The sequence below is a fragment of the Eimeria mitis genome, genomic scaffold (genome assembly GCF_000499745.2).
Source record: "Eimeria mitis Houghton genomic scaffold, Emh_scaff1023, whole genome shotgun sequence".
NCBI classification, from domain to species: domain Eukaryota; phylum Apicomplexa; class Conoidasida; order Eucoccidiorida; family Eimeriidae; genus Eimeria; species Eimeria mitis.
The window spans coordinates 4,290-5,829 of record NW_013567143.1 but is presented as its reverse complement, the minus strand read 5'-3'; the positions used below and the strand labels follow the sequence as shown (position 1 = coordinate 5,829).

Below are 1,540 nucleotides of genomic sequence, written 5' to 3'. Positions count from 1 at the left end.
TGTACTGCACCGGCTGCGGTGTATGCACAGCTGCGGTGTATGCGCAGCTAGCTGCGGTGTATGCGCAGCTAGCTGCGGTGTATGCGCAGCTAGCTGCGGTGTATGCGCAGCTGCCCTTTGAGGTGTATCTACAACTGCATACACATTAGAGTGTGTGCACAGCTGCATGGGGACTGAGGTGTATATACAGCTGCTGCGCATACATAGCTGGGGTGTATATACAGCTGCATGCTGGGGTGTACATACAGCCGGAGTTTCACAGTGTCTGCGCTGGTGTGGGGGGGCGAAGGGTCTAACACGAGCTGCTGTTGGTGCTGCTGCTGCTGCTGCTGCTGTTGCTGCTGCTGCTGTTGCTAGTGAGGGGACAATGCCTCAGTGTATGTTCTGTTTGTTGAGACGAGAAAGGAGAGAGAAAGAAAGCAAAGACAGACAGCAGCTGTCTCTGCATCGCTGCGTGTGTCTTGAGGGCCGTTTCAGGTGTATGGGCACCTCTGTGTGCGCTGATCCATGCATTTTATATTATATTATATTATATTATATTATATTATATTATATTATATTATATTATATTATATTATATTATATCAAATTATATTACATTTTATTACATTACATATCTAGGGTTTAGGGTTTAGGGTTTGGTTTCCCTTCGAGTGGCCCAAAGAAGAAGCCTCTCAATCCTAGGGTTTAGCGTCTAGGGTTTAGGGTTTAGGGTTTAGGGTTTAGGGTTTCGTGCTGAGCGTCTGTCTCCAATAGCGAGAACTGCAAATTTCAGTTCGTCTCCTCTAGGCTTCACAAACTGCTCCGTTATAGCCTCAAACGCAGCCTGCAGCAGCAGCAGCAGCAGCAGCAGCAGCAGCAGCAACAGCAGCAGCAGCAACAGCAGCAGCAGCAACAGCAGCAACAGCAGCAAGGAGAGCAGTAGCAGCAGCAGCAGAACGAGCAGTGTCGAGTTTGTATAGCGGCTACAGCAACAGGAGAGTCTTTCTATCTGCCCTCATATCAAGGGTTTAGGGTTTAGGGTTTAGGGTTTAGGGTTTGTGTACCTGTGCAAACGTTTGTTGGGGTTTTATCTTAGCTCTGATGAGGGGTTTGGGTTTGCGGCCATCGAGCTCTATAACAAACCCTCGCCAGGGGAGAAGACAAGTGAAATGCATATTTGTATTTGCTGCTGCTGCTGCTGCTGTCTCTCCCTGCTGCTGCTGCTGCAGATGGAGACACGCCAACTCTTTGTTTGTCTCCAGTGCAGCGCCGCGCGCTGCTGGGTCTAAACCCCACGTCTCACCTATACACAAACCCTAAACCCTAAACCCTAAACCCTAGCGCACGCAAACGCTAACCCTAAACCCTTAACCTGTACATGTAGGAAAGTGATGCCGCCCATAAACCCTAAACCCTAAACCCTAAACCCTAAATAGTATGAACAAGTACTGTATCTAAACCCTAAAGAAAACAAACCCAACCTCCTTTTGTTGTGTTTTTGTTTGCTGCTCAAGGTATCTATCGTGTAAGATAAAGCGTGTACCGTCAATGAGGGTTT

The 1,540-nt window shown here is 48.1% G+C and overlaps 1 protein-coding gene across 1 annotated transcript in view; it reads right to left on the bottom strand.

Annotated features, from left to right (window-relative positions):
* Positions 1–1,267: 1,267 nt before the first annotated feature.
* The window catches only part of EMH_0027750 (ubiquitin carboxyl-terminal hydrolase isozyme, putative), a gene marked incomplete at both ends in the record, with an annotated part of 1,558 nt that continues 1,285 nt past the window's right edge, over positions 1,268–1,540 (bottom strand). The window contains one exon of the mRNA XM_013494071.1: positions 1,268–1,285. Within this exon, the coding sequence (XP_013349525.1) occupies positions 1,268–1,285 (18 nt within the window). The remainder of the gene's footprint in view (positions 1,286–1,540) is intronic.